Below are 18254 nucleotides of genomic sequence, written 5' to 3'. Positions count from 1 at the left end.
TGGTAAAATTTAACTCTTAACATTTTTTTTGCTTTGAATTCTTTTGAAAGTTGTAACAGTGCCCCAGATATGCAGTAGCATAAGTTCACATGTTTGTCGTCCAAAAAGTAATTCATCATACTATTCATATGGTAGCACTCCTATTCTTGGTCTATTACAAATAATACTCAAAACAACCTCTTCACCAGCAGCATATGCCCTCTGAGCTAATTTGACATACCATTCATGCACAACATCATCTTCTGACCCACAAACAGTGATGTTCCTGTATTCGTATCTATGTGGTGACTTTAATATATGTACAAGAAAAACAACGTTTTGTCATTTTGACAGACAGCAAAGAAATGATCATTCATTTGAGTACACACTGCTGTCTCACATGTCACATCAGTGCAAAAAACACTTTTAACTCCGACATCAGAAAGCAGTCAGGGTGACTCTTGTATTTTTATGAGGGATTAGAGATATTTGAGTTTCTCTACTAGTAAACTATTATTACCAATATTACATATGATAGAGAAAACAAACAAAATTGATAAAAAACGAGCAAACTAAAACATAAACCAAAACAAAATGTACGATGCAGAATACATTATGATATTCTGTTCTATCGTTATGAGTTTCATAAAATTGTGATTGAAGCTCTAAATAGTAGACTTCCATTATGGAGATTACACACAGCTAAACCATTACTACTGATGAATTTATAAATGTAACTTTTTGTCATTTCCCTAGACAGCAAAAGAATAATACTGCAGAAAATCCCCTTGAGAAAACCCCCAGAAAGTTCTTGCCATCAAATAGTTTGATTGATTTTAGGGATTTTGATACATTTGCAACTGTTTCCACAAATGTCAAATATATATTGACCCCTCTTATCTTGTGACATTTCTAAACTCTATCTATGTTTTTGTTAAAGTTTTTACAAACACTTATGACGAGAGGATGAAATCTGACAAAAATAACAACATTAATGTAATAATTGCATTTTAAAGTACCTAAATGAGTTACAACTATGCTAAATTTCACCTATTACTGTAAACCTGGAAATTTTCACTGAAGATTATATTTTTGGTAATTTCGCTTGAAAACTTAAAAGCAAAAATAAGTAGTGACTAAAATGCCTTCTTTTACATGAAAACAATGTACAAATCTGGTAATTAGTTAAAATTAGTCTTTGAAAACTAGCTGAAGACTGTAAGATTGCAAAATTTTGTAGTAGCAAAAATATAGTATTTCATTATAGTATTTAATTATATGTACCATTTTCAACAGCAATATTGTACCTGTGTGTCAGTTATTGGATGTGTAAAACTTACAAAAATATTGTACGAGTTTTGTGAACAAAGAGAAGGAAATCTAATAAAATGACTACTTTTCCATAATACATCTGAAATTTTAATGGCATTTGGAGGAAACCCCAGGAGAAAATTGTGAAACATTGAAACCCCTCGGGAGTAAAACTGTGAACAATGGTAGACTTTACATGTTGCTGTTAACAAAAACATTGTATATGTAATCATGAATGCATTGTATAAGGCTTTCACTACACATTAATAGAACTTTGATAGATCTGTTTTGACATGATGTATATTATGTGCATGTATATGCCAGGGGATATGTTTAAAATTGTCCGCTTTCACTCATGAAATATGCTTCTGTGGAGTTGTTGATGTTAAAAATACAAGATGTCGGCAGATGTTAATCAAATGATAAAATATCAGATACGTGATTGATTGGTTTACATGTAACAATTACATATTTCTGGGTGTTAGGTAAATTATGTTTTCATGTCACTTGTGATTGATGATTTTTTGTATGATACAGTTAATTCAATGATTCCTTATCTATAAATGTCATATAAAACTTGTCACTTTGTAATTTGATAATCCTGATTGTGTCTGCAATGGGATCAACCTTATTACCATATTCAAAGTAGTTTTCATGAAATTTGACATTTTGTGCTTTTTCTCGAATTATCATTATTGCTAAAATGATGTAGGCTTGGTGTTTCACTCATGGGACATTATGTTTTTGACACAGCGCTAGACATATTTCAACTCTAGACTAACAATAACAGATACACAACACATACAGTAGGATACTTTATCCAATCACATTGAACACTGATAAACATTGATATTCTTTCACAGTGCAGTAGAAACAGGCTTCTGGTGAAAACACTACACATGGACTTGATGATTTTAATGGCTGCAACTGTTTATTTTCTAACTGATAATCAACATATCAACCTGACTACTTCTACATTCCCACTGTGCACTGGCACCTATGTAATTGCTTCTTTTGTATTAGAAGTTATCTGAGGGTGTGTAATAAATATCATATCACATCAGTGAAACACCAAGCCTCATCGGTTTAGCTGTATCAACACAATATGCAATATTATGCCAACATTCGTCCAAAAAGTAAAGACAGTTTATTTTATTTGTAGACAAACAATGAGCCATTTGGGGTGAAATGGAAATTTGGAATTAGGAAAATTCCAGGTTTTAAAATTATTTGTTATACGCTGTTGAAACGTTTATTTACTACCCCAATATTTTTCTTGATTCACCCAAGGAAAATGCAAAGTACACAACAGGCCTTGTGACTATGAGTCTAAGATAAGCAGTGGCAAAACCGACATGTCATGAGTATTTTCAAGCTGAATGAACAATTGTTGGAGGCATTTATTGGAAAATAAAATAATTAAGAATTACAAGTTTAATTTAAGAAAAACGGGGGGGGGGGGGGGGGGGGGGGGGGGGATAATCCCTGGTAATTCTGTATGTTTTTACTCATATTCAATGCACTTGAGAACCATGATGAAGACGCACAAATTATTGTGACATAGAATTACTAAGGTATAAATCCCATCTTTTCTGTTTGAATGTGTACAACTTTAGTTGTGTGTGTTATATAATTACAGTTGTTTGAATGTCTGGTTGAAATTCACTATCCCTAGGCCAGTAATTTGCTCTTCCTTGACCAAGTTATTTTCAAGATTTATTACAGGAAATAGATATTAATTTCAAATGGTTTCTCATATTGTCAGTAATATTATGATTTAGTACAGGAAATGTGTAATAGTAATGATACATTCTGACTGTTTTAGAGTACCTAAAACACTACTGTTTAGGGTAAATAAGCCAAGAGAAATGTGTTATACTAACAAATTATAGTAAATATCTTGAAGTACAACATAGCCCCCTCCCCTCCCCTCTTGTAGGTGAGATTGTCACTTTTATACACTCATACCTATTGCCTGGCTATGAGGGCACTAGCAGTCATCTATTACCATGAGAAGTGTTATATAGTAACTATTCCCGAAGCTGAAAGCTGTACTAGTGCCCGAATAAGGCCAGGCAATAAGTGTTTTATAACATATGTATATCACATTCTCAGGCACATATTTTTTCCATATAGTCAAAACAAATACTTTGGTGCTATGAGTATTGCCCTGTGGAAATAGAACGCAAATAGTAACCTATATGCAAAATGAGGTCACTATGGGTCAGTATTCCATACCATGTGATACGATATTAGCCAATCACTAAAGCCTGACAGCAAATAATGTGTTATGAAATGATATATTCTGACTGAGAGTATCTTAAATGCCACTGTTACAGTGAATGAGCCAAGAGAAATATGTTATATCATCACAATTAATGAATTAGTTGTTATATCTTCTAGTACAGCATAGCCTCCATAGTAGGTGAGATAAAATACAATTACAACTTTGCCAACAAAGCCTCGTTAGGTAGCAGGCAAGATGGTCACTGTAATGATATATTCTGACTCTTAGAGTACCTAAAACACCACCATTATTGAGAGTGAACAAGCTTAGAAATGTGTTATATCATCATGATTTAGTAGTTAGGTACAACATAGACTGATGATAGGGGCGTGATGGTTGTCCTGGCAAGCATTTTGTTTCAGGTTGACCACCCAGCTTACTATTGAAGCTATGTACAAAAACAATCAATTGACATTACCATCAAAACTTGTATATACATGTACCTGTCTGTTTTTATTTCTAGCTCACCATTGTTATAGAAAGCCAAGACTTGTGTCTACACAACTCAGTAGACCTAAAAATACAGTAACTGGTATTCCCATACCCACAGCTTCGTTACTGATAATTACATGTATGTATACTGTAGAGTTGATCAGTTGTAGTGTGAACAAGGCTAGAAATTGTAGTAGTCTAGAGCACATGGACTACCAAATTAGCATTAGTCCACAACACATAAACTACCAAATTAGCAGTAGTCCAGGACACATAGACTACTAAACATTGTATCTAGACTACCAAATTAACAGTAGTCCAGGACACATAGACTACCAAAATAGCAGTAGTCCAGGACACATAGACTACCAAAATAGCAGTAGTCCAGGACACATAAACTACCAAATTAGCAGTAGTCTAGGACACATTGACTACTAAACATTGTATCTAGACTACCAAATTAGCAGTAGTCCACAACACATAAACTACAAAACATTGTGTCTAGACTACCAAATTAGCAGTAGTCCAGGACACATAGACTACTAAACATTGTATCTAGATTACCAAATTAGCAGTAGTCCAGGGTACATAGACTACTAAACATTGTATCTAGACCACCATATTAGCAGTAGTCCAGGACACATAGACTACTAAACATTGTATCTAGACTACCAAATTAGCAGTAGTCCAGGACACATACATGTAGACTACTAAACATTGTATCTAGACTACCAAACTAGCAGTAGTTCAGGACACATGACTAGTAAATATTGTATCTCGACTACCAAGAAGTCCGGGGCACATCGACTTTGAAGCATTGCATCTAGACTATCAAATTTATAGAACGTAGTCTGTTACAGTGTTAGAATAAGGGAAATCAATAGAAAATTGTAGCTGAGATGGTTCACTTGGCTAAATCTGATTACCAAGCATAGAAATTAAATTAGAATTCTGGTGAAGCTATCTAAATAATTGTCTAGACCAATGATAAAATATAAGTATTACTCTTGTTGTTGTGTGGTGAAGCTCTTGATATTTGTAAAGTAAAAATAAGCTGTACTTGTAAATCACTTCAACATTCCTCTCATTTTGATATGCCATAAATGAGACATATACATTAGTAAGTGAACAGCTGGCATAGCACACATATGGTTTGTACTTGATTCATACATACTGATATGTAATTTATTACTATGATAAAATAACCATTCATTCTTTCAAGGTATTCTAAACATTGCTACCATTACAGGCTTACTACATGCCATTTTTAATGGGGCACAGTGGTTCATTCGGCAGCCTACTTTATAATACACACACACACACACACACACACACACACACACACACACATACATGTATATATATGTGTGTGTATATATATAATGTATACATGTGTATATATATAATATATATAATGTATACCTGTGTATATATATATATATATATATATATATATATATATATATATATATATATATATATATATATATACATATATACATAATATATATATTTATATATATATACATATATACATAATATATATATATATATATATATATATATATATATATATATATATATATATATATATATATATATATATATATATAAATTAAAAAAAATAAATATATAACTCATTACAGATCTTTTTTGATTCGTTTGATTGTAATCAATAAAGTCAGTATTCAATATGACATCTTTGTTATCATAAATTCTTTTTGCTATGGTTTCAGGACCATTACCATTACGCCTGCCCACCCACCCACTGAACCCCTCCCTCCCCTCCCATACTCACTCACTCACTCACTCACTCAATTTCATGTTAGTATAGGAAACTCGGGTAGATTGTACCCACTTACTACAACACTTGGGGGAAACACTAAAATTGACCTGGGAACTCAGGTAGATCTTACCTCCTTACTACCTATAAAATATTGACCCCGACATGAAGGTATATCATTATGTCTAATGGCATTAGTAATGATTGAAATAACCTATGTAGTCAGTCATATATATCCATTATCAGAAAAATGGATTATGTGTGTGTGTGTTGCTATATACACAGGTGTGGTACAGTCAAGAGATAAGGATAGTCTTGACATCAATTCTGTGATATCTGTCTTTGCCTATGAAATATGTATATGTACTAAATACTTTATACTCTGTTTCTGTTGCAGATGTGACAGTGTAAGATACAGCAAAAATTTACCCACAGCTAGTGTTGTGATTATATTTCATAATGAAGCCTGGTCAACTCTACTAAGAACTGTATATAGTGTTATTAATAGATCCAAACATAAACTTCTCCAAGAGGTTATACTAGTAGATGATTTTAGTGATAAAGGTGAGTAAAAGATTACACATTTTTATTTTTATTTTTAGAAAATATACTGTAAAATGAAAGTAAGGTCTAAAAAAAATTGTTTGATTCCGGTAACCTGATCCCCACCTAGTTTTTCACTGCTGACCCTAAACATTTTTATGTATTCAAGAAAAAAATAATGAAATAGCAAAAATTGTGAAATCTCGCGAGAAATAGTGGATGCGGAAACTGACATATACGACAATATAAAACTGTTCTTCCAATCTGTAATGGCTGTACATCTGATGGGAAGAAACCAATAACACACACAGAGAGAACATATGGAAAACAACAGAAAACATAACTACCTGAACTAGACACTCACATATGAAAAAAAATATCTATAAAAAATAAAAAAAATACCTACCTTCCCCACCTATTCTAAAATTGAGCATAATTGTCAAAATGTTGGTGCCTGTATGTCTGCATGTAGTTGTGGTATAATAGAGAAATAGAGAAAATGTAGCAGGAATTTGCAATCTTGCTATTACTTATATGCAGTTTCTTATTTGTTTCTACGTGCCAATATCAAACAGCCACAGTAACTCAAAATGGGCTGTATTAGACAATGACTGGCTGTCTTCTGAATTTTTATCCTTCGTATTTGAAAGAACTTTTAACCGACAAGCAATTTGTCAATACGTCATTTGTATCCTTTCTTCTGAGACATTTTATTGGTGTGTTTTCATAGCTGTTGTATTCTTTTTCATCTTTAGTTGTTAGTTTGTTGTACAATGTGCTGAGCCGTAGTGTATCACGTTTCTTTAAGAATTAAATAATAACAGTAATAATAATTAATATCATTCAGTATGAAAATACAAACAGTCTGTGTCCCTATGATTTGGCCACAATCAAAGTGAACCCTTCTTTCGCATTTCTTCTGGCTAATTGAGTGGAAGAAAAATGTGATAATATGTATAATTTCTATATGTTATTAGCCTAGAATCCAGACTCTTATAGATTATGTTTAGTAGTATTTTCTAATAATTCTAATTTCTAATAATTTGAATAATTTTGATAATTGTAATAATAGTAATTTCTAGTGATTTTGATAATTTCTAATGTTATTAGCCTAGAATCCATAGAATTCATATTCTTATAGATTATGTATAATATTTTCTAATAATTCTACTGTCTCATAATTCGAGTAAATCTAATTTCTAATAATTTGAATAATTCTAATTTCTAATAATTTGAATAATTTTGATAATTGTAATCATAATTTCTAGTGATTTTAATAATTTCTAATCTGTTATTAGCCTAGAATCCATAGAATTCATATTCTTATAGATTATGTATAATATTTTCTAATAATTCTACTGTCTCATAATTCGACTTATTTGCAATAATTTGAATAATTCTAATTTCTAATAATATTGATAATTGTAATAATTGTAATTTCTAGTGATTTTAATGATTTCTGATCAATTTTTAGCCTATCATCCATACTCCATTATTCTACACGCAGGGAAATAAATTGAGTTGTACTACTTCTTGGCAATTTGTAATGCATGATCATGTTTAAGATACTCATCAGACAAGCTTTCCATTATAAAACTGAAAGACTTAATATTCTCTATCCTTGGCTGATATAGGTCATCATCTTCATTAAAAAACTGCCAACACTTTAAGATACATTATCTTGGAGTGCATGAACTTTGATATTTTGAAAATAAGTGCATAGTCAGCAAATTGTCTTTATGGAAGTATATGTTCTAAGATTCTTATCTCCAAAACCAACATTGGTGATGTTATTTGATTGCCTCTGTCCATTTTGTAATCTTTTAATTGTATTAGTTTGTGTATGTATACACAGCTCCAGGAAATGAAGATGATTGATTGAAAGGTGTGCAATTAGCGGTGTACTAATAGCCCTGAGGGGGGGGGAGGGGTACCAGTGCAGTGGCCAGCTCTGCTAGGGGTGTGTGGCCAGTGCTGGAAACCCCAGGCCCCATTTTAGACCCACTTCGACCAAAAATCAGTACCCCATTTCAGACCATTGCAGGCTTTTTGAAAGATGAAAGTTTAGATCTAAATGCATTTTCCATAAGAGCTACTGAGGCAACATTTTGAGACAATTAATGGCAGTTATGATTTCGTAAAGGACAATGGACCACATTTTAGACTCTTCAGCTCGAAAAAAAACAGACCCCATTTTAGACCAAATGACTAGCAAACTCGCCCAAAGGGTGGCACACATACGTACACTCAAATAAGGGCAGTAGCCTCCCCCTGCTATTCTTGTTGAAAATATACTATTACAAGTAGTAAGTGGTGTAGTAACGGTGCCTGCTATTCTTGTTGAAAATGCTATTTATTTATTTATTTATTTTGTGACCATGTACATGTCTAATGGATTGCACAGAATGGATTTGAACTAAAAATAAATTCTGAGTGAAAATAATAGTTAATTGACGTTTTCTTCCAGTTTGCCAATCCATACTTTAACAGCAAATGCGTTTCTTTGATTGCTTCCATTCATACTCAGGTTACTGTCTTCCTGTTGGAAAATCCTTCCTGTAACAGCAAATATCACTCTCTCCTAGTAGTTCCAATAGTGTCTTACTGCTGGCAAACCTTAAAGTGGCCATATAGATGAGGATTGGGTATTTTTCGTTGTTGTTGGAATTGTTAATTTATAAAAGAATTTTGTCATGGTGTCCTACTTGAAAAATGAATGTGAAATAACATTGACCAAGTGTGTGTTTGGAACTCAATACATTGCAAAAAGCTAAAAAAAAATGTGTCAAAAGTTTGTTATTGTACATACAATAACAAACATTTTACACATTTATGAATTGTTTGCAATGTTATTTGGTTACAAACACGGACTTGAGGTGTTGTTTCACATTGATTTTTTCAAGTAGGAAGCCATGATAAAATTGTTTTATAAATTAAAAAGCCAAAATAAATACCAATCCTCATCAATATGGCAACCTTAATGATAAATTACAAAAGTGTGATGACTTGGTACTGAATAAAATATCATATATTTTTTCACTCATTTTGGAATGTGGGTATGGAATAAAATTTATCTTACTAGATTTTTCATCATGGCAAATGTCTTTGAGCTCTGAGAAGGACTATATAATGTAGAATGTGGAAATCTAATAAGCAGCTTGAATTTCTCTCAACTACGTGTCCGTTCAAGTTAACTGACATGAAGTTAAAAACACTTTTAGGATGCCATGTATTGTATGACTAAACAATAACATGAATCACCTAGGGCCAGTAATTTGACAATTTGTAACTTTTACACAAACAGTGGAAAGAAAATATAAGAAAGACATGAAATGATAATACATGTACATCCAATGTATTGTGTAAGTGATGATAGTTTGGCAGTTTTCACTATCACGTTGCAATGCAGTGGTCTCAATTATACACAAAATTTACTCTCTTTGAACAAGTTGCAGATCAAATATTGGCAGAATTTTCTAGTCTTGAAAATATCATGGTTAAATGTACTGTAAATTAACTGGACATTTTTTGCCAGAGACTTAATTTTGTTTATTTCACGGGAAAACAAAAATGGGAAAATAAGTAGTGACTAAAACAATAAACTGCATTCTTGCACATTATTAACACAATGTACCAGTTTGGTAATCAGTAAAAATTTGTCTTTGAAAACTAGCTGAAAAGTGTAAATCGCAAAACTTTTCTACTAGTGTACTACAGTCAATAGTGTAGGGCTAATATAGCAGTGAATTAGCCTAGATGCAATAACAAATAATCTCATCACCTGTAAAGAGAGATCTAGAGATTCGATGCCACGGATAGCTCTAGACTAGCCAGTGAATAATCACATGCAGTTTAAACTGCATTAACTGACTGACTCAAATCTCTTGCAGAAAATTAGGCTGTAAATTATGAGGCTGGGACTATTTGCAGATCAAGTCAGATTACGAGACTGTCTGTAGTGACAAGATTATGCTGTCCTATTTTTGACGTGTAGTCTAGAATAAAACCTGTGATTAAAAACAAAAAGAAGAAGAAAAAAACCCCAGAAAAATAAGTGTATCTGATTAAGAGGTATAAATTTCAGTATCTGCTGCGTTGTTCCATCACTCACAATAACTTGCGCTGGAAAAGTTATGACATTCTTATCATGTACAAGACATATCAGGAAATGAAAATATGACAGTACAGTGTACGTCAAAGTCTATTTACATGTAGGTTGTTTTTATCTTCAGAAATTTACAATGTTTGCATAGAGTAATAACTTGTATCATGTTGACCTTCATAACTCATAATATTTCATTAGGATTTCATTTCACATTGTACATATTACATTTAATTTCCTGTAGAAATGACAGGTTATATATATAAGTTGGATAAAAGCTTTATTGAAGCTAGATTCCATAGATCAATTCCAGCATTATGAAGATGTAGGTGAACTACGCATGTCAGCATATATGCTAGCTTGATTGCTGTCGGTTATAAACGGTAAACGTGCCTACGGTCTGAAAGGAAGTGCATTAAACTTTTCTTAGAACTTCTCCCGGGAAGATGTTTTCCTGTTTTGCAGATGTAGGAATGGATATGCAGGAAATAGCTATCTTGTTTCCTCAAAAACCAATCTTGTCCACAGTTCTTTCCACCATCACATGACAGACTTAAAGAAAAAAGGGGATATCTACACCGTACATTATTGTAATGTGATCAATTATTAAACCAGGGTCTTAATGAGGAAATTTAGTTTTGCACTCATTCATAGAGTGAGTCACTGTCGCTTTTCACACTCCTTTGGTACATGTGATGATTTAGTTATTATACAGGGATGTGGGTGCAGCAAAAGATTTTTCTTAGTACTGAGAAATCATTGGTTAATTGGGCCACATCAAATAAACTCTTTGTTTCGCATACATGAACATTGTTAAAAGTTTGCACCTAATGTACAGTATGAGACTGTTTGTAATGTTAATGGTTATTGTTCTTTTTAGTATACAGGGATGTCGGTGCATCAAAGCTTTCCCCAATATTACTGAAATCAGACGTTAATTGGGCCATATTAAATAAACTATCTGTTCTGCATGCTTCAACATCATAAATTTTGACAACATGATATTAAAAATACTTCAATGGCTGTTGTTGTTATATTCAGTCTTTATGGTAATTTAATTAAATTAACCTTTAGAAGAATATATTGCTCAAAGTTATTGAATTTTGAAAAACTTTCAAGTTCTAATACAGTGTTTTTTGTTAAGGTAATCGGTTAGCACTTGCTGGCCCAGTTAGGCCCATAGAGCAGGAACATACACTTCCCCAGTAATAAAGGGGGAAATCTGGTAAAACTGGCATAGTTTGCCATGCATGATACTGTAATTTTGGTAGGGAACACTGGTAAAATACCTGGGGGGAGGGGGGCTCAGGTATAGATTGTATCTACGTTATTGCCACCTTACAAAAAAAATGTAATCTACATGGTACACCTCCAGTTCTTAATAATATATTTTGAATATATTGCAAATAATAACATCATAAAATGAATCTTAAAATTGATTTCTCTGATGGCCATACTTATCCTCTATGGAGATGCCAACACACTAACATGATATAACACAATTACTGTATATGTATGTGTAGGAATTGAAATTAGGACTGCATTAGATCCATCAATTGAAATAAAGTGAATGCTTGTCAGGTACACTTGAAAACAGACCAAGTTGCTGATGACTGCATGGTCCCGTAGGGGGCCCCACGTAGAGTTTGAACTGTGCACTACTTGATACTACACACATGACATACTAATGAAATGGTAACTGCTAATTATTGAACTGTAGTTAATACAGATGGGATGTTTTCTAGTTAATCTTTTGAGTAGTTTTGTGAAGTGTGTTCACATTTATCAAGGTTTTAACGACACTGTCAGTTGTGTTGTTTATGGACCCTGAAAAATCTCTCCTGATTTTCATAGCTGTGTCAGCTTGAGGAAATAACATTTTTATTTTTATTTTGAGTACAAGACGGTAAAATTAAACAAACCTATAGTTACAATATTTGAAGTAAGTATAGTTTCATATATATATATATTTTTTTTTTTTTTAAATGTACAAAATGAGTTTTAGTCCTCAATTTGGACTGATACCAGTCCCATGGGAGATTTTTTCTTTGTCTCATAATCTTCAAATGCTTTGAATTTGTTATGCATTTCAAATTTTTGAAGGAAACTGGTCAACTTTTTATTTTTTATTTTCCTCCAGTTTATACTAGTAGTCTCCCTATGGGCTTAGTGTTCACCTGACTGTTTGCAATCATGTCGGGTCTCTATTTCATACAAAAGAACACTATTATGTTTCAAATAAAGAGTGAAAAAAGACCAGGGATTTGAGCAAGTCTGTCCTCAATCATAGGATGCAATGAAGTATATCTTATCTTATCTTATCTTATCTTATCTTATCTTATCTTATCTTTTCTTGGCTTGTCTAATCTAACCGTATCTTATAGTAAATCTTGTATTATCCTACCTTATCTCCCCCCCCCCCCCCTTCCCAGCCTTGACATGCTCCCGTCACCATACTTATGATCTTAAATTTGCACTCTCAAAATCCTTTGAGGGAGCAGTGATGATCATACTTATTTCGTGCCAAGCAGTGATGCGATGAGGCAATGACAACAAAATAGAATGAGACCTCATTTAATGGCTGTGGGTGATCAGGAGAAACAGCAAATTGTGAATGATATTGTCACTTAACAAATATAGGAGTCATGTATTGTCAGTTTTTACACAGACAACTACATGTAGTTGTCTGTGGTTTTTATCGCTATTTGACTGAAAACAAACAGTGATCAGACAGTTCAGAACAAGAATAATTCACAACGATCTGACACCAGCAGTCTGTAACATATGATGTGTTGTGCCACCCTATCAGATACAACACATGATATCACATGAAAGAGAAGCCTAGTCTGATTAGAAGCTGCACAGTCTGTTCTGACTCATGCTATACAAATCTTCCTGTAACCATAGCGCACTTGTAGAATTATACTCCTTATACAAAAGGGATGTGTTTCTGTCGGCATTTTACAAAGAGAATCTTACTTTCGTCCGTGTTAGGTCTATGGCGGAATCTATTTCAACCTATTAACTATACATCACGTAGCATTTTACTGGCAGAAATACGTATTAGGGTTGTTTTTTGTTCAAGAGGCCTTAGAATGTTTGACTTGAGAACTCAACACACATGCTGTCAACTTTTCTTTGACGTGCGTTCTCCTCCATCCGGCACTAGACTGGTTTTATTTTTCATTGTAAATTATAGTAACAAAAGAATTCTAACACCCTAACACCTGCACAGGCGGTGAGAAAAAGGGATCTACTATCTGAACGATCTTAAGTATGCCACCTTTATAGCCCATATAAAACAGTTTGTGTATTTATAATTGCACCATGAAAGATCAATTTGGTGTTGACAAGGGTTTGTAGTACATGAGGGAAAAGCCAATATTTTGGTGTGACCTAGGTATAGAGGCAGATCTAAGGTGATAATTTGTGTTTGACTAAAGTTTGTGTACTGATCAACTTGATTGTGGTGTGAAGGTCCATGGGATTGAATGTTAATCTTTGAACATTCCATAGCTTGACAAGTCAAGGCATGTACTTCGTGGTACAGTTTTAATTATTTGTATGTAGTATAATATGGCTTTGATCTTTGATATTTACAATCTGGATCACAATAAAAGTTACCAAATCAGAATTCACAAATTTTTAAGAATTGAATATAATTAAAGCAGTTTTCATTCTACAGTGACAGGGCTCGAAATTAACAGTAGTCACATGTCCACAGACGACAATTCGTGTTATGGGGCTACCTTAGTTGCAGCTGGTAGCCTGCTAAGGCTACCAGGGATTATGCAATGATTTAAATGATGGAAGATTTACTGAGAGAAAAGTATACATACTTCCAGTAGAGGAACTCTGTTTTCAGTTCAGGAATATAGGACTATTGGTCACCATCCTTGGGCTAGCACTTTCTGAAATTGGTAGGACTACCAGAGGAAAAAAGTTAATTTTGAGCCATGAATGACAGTAGTGAGTGGGAGAAATTTGCTGAAATAGTGGGAAAATAAAAATGGCAGGAATATAAAATGAAAAATTGAGAAGACTTTATAGTTATGGGTAAACACCCCACCCCCTTCAATCCTACTCGGCACATTCCCTCCCAAAATAGTCACCCCACCACCCCTCACAAAAATCAGATCAGTCAGTCTATATAGCTCACAGCTTGCTATGTCATATCTTGTAGCAGTTGTCAATGTCACAGGTAAAATATTTTATTGCAAGACTTTTTTATATGATCAAATATTTTAAAGATATTTTATGAATTTGCTAGTCTACTTGGTTCATGTTGTATCAAATCATCTCATCAGCCCAAAGAGAAATCTTGAGATCAATGCATGAGTAGTACTGGACTACGAGTTTGCTGACAGTATCTTGAAGTAAGACTATTTGAAATCTCCATAATTTTGCTCAGTATTGACTGTTGAGCCAAGGTCTCTTATACCATGCATGAACCATTTACAACAAAAAATATGGAATATATACTCTGGTTGTTCATGACAGTGCTTGTCTATCTCACGACAACACGTGTCGACGTCACTGGTTCTGCTGTTTTAGAAATATAGTCAAAACATTCAAAACTACCATTACTTTCCCCAAATTTCTTTGATATTACTCGCACTGGTATAATTATGTTATTCTCCAATACTTGTCTTCATTCAGCTGGAAAATATTCGTGACCTAAGGGTTGTCACTACTCATCGAGTGACTTGTTGTGACAAAAATCGATTAGGTCTCTCATATTTCCCTTGGCTGAATGAAGAAAAATATTGAGGAATAACGTCTAATTACGCAGTGTCAAGAAAAGAAATATACAAATTTATGTATACATTAAAAATACATAGAAGTAAATGAATACAAACACACAAAGCAATGAATTCAAACACATGGAATGTCATGTTTGAAATTGTTTCCCACGGTTTGAATTCAATGTACATGTATCATTGTAATTATGTGACAATAACTGTTGTAATAACCATATACAAATATTTGAATTTTAATTTATGTTGATTAAAATACCTGAATAATAATTATGTTGATGATTTATAGAATTAGTCTCACATGAAAAAAAATTAAGAATTGTAAGAATTGCTTTTTATGAAACTTATGTAAACACAATACAAAATAATGTCATAAAATTTAAGGAAATTTCCAGTTATTGTGATACAATTACCGATAGAACAGTTATTTTGCAATGCCGAGAGAGAGAGAGAGAGAGAGAGAGAGAGAGAGAGAGAGAGAGAGAGAGAGAGAGAGAGAGAGAGAGAGAGAGAGAGAGAGAGAGAGAGAGAGAGAGAGAGAGAGAGAGAGAGAGAGAGAGAGAGAGAGAGAGAGAGAGAGAGAGAGAGAGAGAGAGAGAGGGGGGGGGGGGGGGGAGGGGGGAGGGGGGAGGAGGGAGGGGGAGAGAGAGAGTCACATGTTCTTGTTACAGTTATAAATGGAGAAAAGTCAGCTGTAATTGAGTATAAAATTGGCTTGACTCTTTGACTATTTTCACACCTCAGCAGGCTTTTTCAAGATGTTCAACACAAAAAAGTCACTATTCAATAACATATGATTCTACCTTTATCTTGCATTCTTGTTACAGTTTTGAGCATTAAAAAGTCAGCTGTAAATGAGGCTTGACGCTTTGACTATTTTCACACCTCAGTGGGCTTTTTCCAAGAAGTTTTAGCTAAAAAAAAGTCACCATTCAAATAAAAGACAATGCTAACTTCCATCCTCCTAATCCTATATTCTTGTTTTTTGACAGTTGAGCTCAAAGAGCAGCTAGATGACTACCTCAAATCCACTTTTCCAAATAAAGTCAAAATATTTCACACAGAGAAAAGAGAAGGCCTAGTTAAGGCTCGACTCCTTGGTGCTTCAAAAGCCATTGGTAAAATATTAGTTTTCCTCGACTCACACTGTGAAGTTAATTATAACTGGTAAGTACATGGAAAAGACATTTCTTCCTCCTAGCTATGGTTTTATCAGAGAGAGAATGAATGAGTGTATGAATGAATGGAGTGTTGAATGAATGAATGGATGAATGAATGGATGGTTGGTTGGTTGGTTGGATGGATGGTTGGTTGGTTGGATGGATGGATGGATGGATGGATGGTTGGATGAATAAATGAATGAATGAATGGAGTGTTGAATGAATGAATGAATGTTGAATGAATGGATGGTTGGATGAATGGATGGATGGATGGATGGATGAATGGAGTGTTGAATGAATGAATGTTGAATGGTTGGTTGGTTGGATGGATGGATGGATGGATGGATGGATGAATAAATGAATGAATGAATGAATGGAGTGTTGAATGAATGAATGAATGAATGTTGAATGAATGGATGGTTGGATGAATGGATGGTTGGATGAATGGATGGATGGATGGAGTGTTGAATGAATGTTGAATGAATGGATGGTTGGATGGATGAATGGATGGAAGGTTGGTTGGTTGGATGGATGAATGAATGAATGAATGATGAATAAATGAGTGGATACTGGGTTCATAATATGAATAAAAATTCCAACTCACAAAGTGAGCTAACCCATAATAATACACCCCTCATGCTGCTGACAAGATGTCGGCAAAAAGAGTTGTATTTAATTTCTTTCTAAGTATTTTCACTCTTAGACTTTAATTCAGTTTAATAAAAGATTTGAGTTTAATAAAAGATTTGATTTATAGCTGTATAATATGATGCTGTTGATATCCTGCAAGGTTATCATGCTTATTAAAGGAACTGGTATTTAACATATTTTAGGCCAGGAACCAGGAAATTTTCATTGAAACACAAATGTTGCTCATTTGACAAAGGAGAGATATCGAAACACAAGTTTTAGCAAAATGAATAACTTGTCTTCTGAAACCACATTGTGATACAATTAACACTCAAAAATGTGCAAAATCAAGTAACTAGAAACAGGTTTGGACTTGCATTACAATTTGCTGCATTTACTATTTGGGAAATATCAAGGTTTGCCATTGTTTCTCACTATAAAACCTTCAAAGTGGTGGTCCGGATATGTAAAAAATACTGCCTCAAGCATATTACTTGTGGGTTTAAATGTAGTCTAGCTGTAATCTTGTGTAATCAGTGTTATAGAATGCATATTTAGTTACTCTATTTCCAGTTTCAGACATGTTATTCAGAAGATAAAAAACTGAATGCATTTTGTGTTAACAATTCAACACCAAATCCACTCTCTGTACTTAAAAAGTAGACTTTTAAAATGTTGTTTAAAGTGTTTTAGAAGCTAGAACAAAGTGATGTTTCCTTTTTGAATTGTCCATTGTGTGTTATGTGAAAAGATGTAGTCAGCCGTATTGTATATCAGTTGAGCTGTGGACTACAAACTACTGTCTGGCTGCAGGCATTCTTCTGTCATGTCTAGAAGTTACGTACTGTGACTGTACAGTATTTCTCAGAATACCACTGAAGTTGTGAAAGAACTAACAGGGTGCATTAAACTGTGTTAGCAGACTGTAAGATTCATGTATGTCATTTGTTGTTATAGACTGTAAGATACATTCGACATGTTGTTCAGCCCTATCAGGGTTTTAAACATAGCTGATAGTGTGGCATGATCAAATGCCATATCTTACCAAAGAATAATAAACTATAGTTTGGCTGTAAGCGTTCTTCTAGCTGATCGATCATGTCTAGAACTTGAAGCCACTGTTCCAGTAGTTGTCAAAATGCCATCATGGAGTTATGAATGTTTAGTCTTGTGTAGAATCAGTTAAGCCAATGTCTAACTGTAGGCAGTCTTCTGTCTTATTTAGGAATTACTAGCCTGGTTACGGCGGCACTTACTGTATATTCCGTTC

The 18254-nt window shown here is 33.7% G+C and overlaps 1 protein-coding gene across 1 annotated transcript in view; it reads left to right on the top strand.

The window, feature by feature from the left end:
* LOC144433982 (polypeptide N-acetylgalactosaminyltransferase 13-like) overlaps nt 1-18254 on the top strand; it is a 61026-nt gene that overhangs the window by 10577 nt on the left and 32195 nt on the right. The window contains exons 2-3 of the mRNA XM_078122405.1: nt 6190-6356; nt 16187-16361. Coding sequence (XP_077978531.1) covers nt 6190-6356; nt 16187-16361 — 342 coding nt within the window. The remainder of the gene's footprint in view (nt 1-6189; nt 6357-16186; nt 16362-18254) is intronic.

Source organism: Glandiceps talaboti, chromosome 4 (assembly GCF_964340395.1).
Source record: "Glandiceps talaboti chromosome 4, keGlaTala1.1, whole genome shotgun sequence".
NCBI classification, from domain to species: domain Eukaryota; kingdom Metazoa; phylum Hemichordata; class Enteropneusta; family Spengelidae; genus Glandiceps; species Glandiceps talaboti.
Note: the sequence above shows the minus strand (reverse complement) of the source record. Positions and strands in the feature narration are given on the sequence as shown.